Source organism: Triticum dicoccoides, chromosome 5B, assembly GCF_002162155.2.
Source record: "Triticum dicoccoides isolate Atlit2015 ecotype Zavitan chromosome 5B, WEW_v2.0, whole genome shotgun sequence".
NCBI classification, from domain to species: domain Eukaryota; kingdom Viridiplantae; phylum Streptophyta; class Magnoliopsida; order Poales; family Poaceae; genus Triticum; species Triticum dicoccoides.
In genome coordinates this window covers 89579727-89583223 of record NC_041389.1, presented here as the reverse complement: position 1 = coordinate 89583223, position 3497 = coordinate 89579727, and the positions used below count along the sequence as shown (strand labels likewise).

The 3497-nt window shown below is 45.0% G+C and overlaps 1 protein-coding gene across 1 annotated transcript; it reads right to left on the bottom strand.

Moving 5' to 3' along the window:
- Positions 1 to 1313: 1313 nt before the first annotated feature.
- On the bottom strand, positions 1314 to 3024 carry LOC119305224. The gene is made up of 2 exons (XM_037581802.1): positions 2372 to 3024; positions 1314 to 2287 (listed from the first exon to the last, which is right to left on the bottom strand). The coding sequence occupies exons 1-2, from the start codon at positions 2989 to 2991 to the stop codon at positions 1522 to 1524; spliced, it is 1386 nt and encodes a 461-aa protein (XP_037437699.1). The 5' UTR covers positions 2992 to 3024; the 3' UTR covers positions 1314 to 1521.
- Positions 3025 to 3497: the final 473 nt, after the last annotated feature.

The following is a 3497-nucleotide window of genomic DNA, read 5'->3' as shown; positions in this document are numbered from 1 at the left end:
AATTCCATAAATTTAAATCGGAGTGAAATTTTATCTTGTTTAACTTTATAGCCCAAATTCGTGCAATGGGGAAAAGTGCCTGACCTACAAGGATACGCTTTGCTGATCCAGACAATTCAACCTTATAGGAGTGTGATGTCTGAAGCTAGCCAGAAGCTTGGTTCATAAACATAAATACATATTTCTACTTTTCTAGGACTTTGTCATTCAGCTGATAAACTATAACAGGTATTAAACAATGATAACAGTCTTGGAGATAATAAACAAGACAAATACTTACTTACTTACGAAGCCTTTTATCCCAAACAAGTTGGGGTAGACTAGATATAAAACCCTTTCACGAGGACTTCCCAGGAGGTCACCCATCCTAGTACTACTCTCGCCCAAATGGGTTTCATACCCAAAAGACTGGCTAGTTTTTACGTTGGCTCGCCAAGCCTATCACAACCCTTAGATATGAAACCCTTTCACGAGGACTTCCTAGGAGGTCACCCATCCTAGTACTATTCTCGCTCAAATGGGTTTCATACCTATGGGACTGGCTAGTTTTTACGTTGGCTCGCCAAGCCTATCACAACCCTCCTCCTTTACCCGGGCTTGGGACCGGCTATGCCTAGAAGACATAGGCGGAGATAAACAAGACAAATATAGTTGTAAAATCTGTTCTGGAAGATATAAATCTCTTACAAACGCAAGAAGTTCTGAACCAACATAGGATGATGTTTGAGACTAAGTTATAGACAGATTGTTTCTAGGAAACTCTTCAACCCAATATGGCATGTATGAAACATAATGCCATTTCCTGTTCATTAGTTAACAATTTCAAATGTACATAAACCTTTGGGTATATATTTTATAAGACTTGAACTTTCGCTGTATCAAATTATGTTTTCTAAGACTTCAACCTACAATTCGGCAAGCCTAGGAATACTGCCCGGGTTAAGGTGATCTGATCAGAGGTATTTTTCTCTCTTTTGGGGGTATGTGTTCCGATCAAACTGTGAGAGGCATAAGACTTTGAGCCTATGATGTTGCCGGTTTGGCATCCTTTTGTCGTTGGGAAGCTATTAGGCCTGAATGATTATTATGTTCCAGCATAAGAAAGGTTACCGCCCGCCAAATACATATTTTATCCTCTATTGCTTCAGAAAAAAGCAGGAATATTTCAAGGGACAGTGGGACTGGCAGAATCATTTTTGTTGGCCAATTTATCCCAAAGAAGTTACAGATTTGGAGCTAACAGGGAGCTCGGCTCTAGCAGAAAAATACATATTTCTGGGCAGTTGTGTTTCTAGGAGTGCATGATTCAAAAAATGAAACTGTCTGGTAGATCATTCCATAGAAAGTAGTACAAGTAAAAAATTAACAGTCCTCACAAGTAAATCTTATCCACCAGAGATTAACCAATCCTTATAAATACATATAAATTAAAGATGACACGACATCTTTTGCAAGCCATTTTTTGCGCCACTCAGGTAAATGGCAAATAAAATATTCTCGTATGTGAGATGAATTTCTAGATTAATTGTTCGAAGGAAACTCTTCAATCCAACATGGGGTGTATGGAAAAGATTTGATCCTCTCCTGTTCATTACTTAACTGTTTGAAATGACCATAATCATTTGGGTATATATTCCCTAACTCTTCAATCTTGAAGCCATTCAAATGATATGCCAGTGCGGTCCACTCTGATGTACTACTCAAGAAGACAATATCTTTGTATAGGTGAAACCCAAGTATCTCAATGTCTTCATCATATGAATCATCATAATGCTCTTCATCCCAATAACACTCTTCAACCATATCACAATTGTTAGCAACATTACGATTGTTGTACTTCCAATCCAATTTCTTTTCAATTATTGCTTTCTTGTTGTCTTCTAAGCAACAATGCTTAACCAAGTTCTCGTTTTCAACATCATCGTCAGAGTTCCATTCAAAAATCTCCTCGGTGGTTGCTTTCTTGTTGCCTTCTAGGAAACTAGAAGAACAAAATAGGTTATAGTTAATATCTTCTAAGATCCAGTGAAGTCGTCCACAATATCGGTGATGTGCTAGCGCATGCTTAAGGTCTTTGTCATGCTTCAAAATCCACTCCATCTGACCACATGATTCATTGAGGATCCAAACTCCAAGCCAACACTCACGTTGAGGCCAAGACCTATCAAATGCCACAAAGTACACCCCCTTTTTTGATCTTACAATCTCGACATATGGAAAATGGTGTGCTCTGGTATCCACCACAGGTGGTTTAATTAAGCTGTACATATTATTAGACAATGATATCCTGCAGAATCATATCAATGTGCAAAACTGCTTTAAAAAGTGTAAGATAAAAGTGACATGGAATATAAACGAAGAAACCACGTACCTCATAATTAAATCAGCTCTACAGTGTACATAAAGTGCTCCCCGATAATAGACACCGTTGGATCGCTCGTAACCCACTCGCATTTCACTGACAATCCCTGTAGCACCCCTTTCTCGGAAGAAATACTTCTCCTCCCAACAACCCGACTTTGATGAGAATACATACATCTTGCATAGGGATGGTGGCCATTCAGATTCCTCCATCGAGGGGTCTACCTCATTTTCAGAATGGTAGTCATCCAAATGGGGGGTCATAAACACCTCGTAGTACGGTGATACCATCGGATCATAGACCAGATGACCACTGTACCACACATTTCCTGTGCCATCCTTGGGAGCAGGGCACGGTGGCAAAGCACTCCAGCATCGGGTGGCAGGATTAACCACCCGGTTACTGCGAAGCAAGAGGAGCCCATTGCAGTGATCATCGATGTTATAGTCACGCCAATCATCGCAGTCGTCGTCCCATATAGTGCCGGCATGAGGGGTGGTGGAGGGCAGGAAACTGAGGTTGCCGCTGATGGCGGGGGCGCCAGCCATGGAGGAGGGGCGGGCGAGGAATTCGGGATACTTGTGCTCGTCGAAGTGGACGAAGAGGCCGGCGAGCGAGAGCGGGAGCATGTCGGCGCGCAAGAGGCCGCGCGCATCGATGGCGTCGCGCCAGGCCGTGCAGACGCAGCGGGAGGCGGCGATCCAGCGCGGCGGGACGCGACGGAGGACTTCGGCGAGCACATCCTCGGGCAGGGGCGCCGGCTGTCGCTCCTCGCCACGAGCGGCGGCTGTGTCCCCGCCGCTCGCGTCGACAGGATTCACCTCGTCGCCGGCCATCGCCTCGCCGCGATAGTGCGGTCCAGGGCTTCGACTCGGAACCCTAGGGAGGCAACATTATAGCGCCGGTGATGGGGCGTCGGCCCGCGGACTGGGGTTCTGAGGACGCCGCCGTGACGATGGGGAGTGGAATTCGGAGTTGGGCAAAACCGCAAAAGGAGGCGGCAGCGGTGGCTTTGGCGGCTTCAGAAATGGGGAACGGGTAAACTTGTACTATTCCCCTTTTTCTTAGTGACGAAGGAATGGGTGTGGCTTGGGCTGAAGCTCCTGGCAAGCCCAGCACAGCCCCCAGGTGTGTA

Bases quoted from the DNA above. Each gene is read 5' to 3' on its own strand.
- LOC119305224 (XM_037581802.1), bottom strand. From the start codon at position 2,991: ATGCTCCCGCTCTCGCTCGCCGGCCTCTTCGTCCACTTCGACGAGCAC. The intron at 2,288-2,371 runs GTACGTGGTTTC...ATGATTCTGCAG, and splicing joins AGAGCTGATTTAATTATGAG to GATATCATTGTCTAATAATA.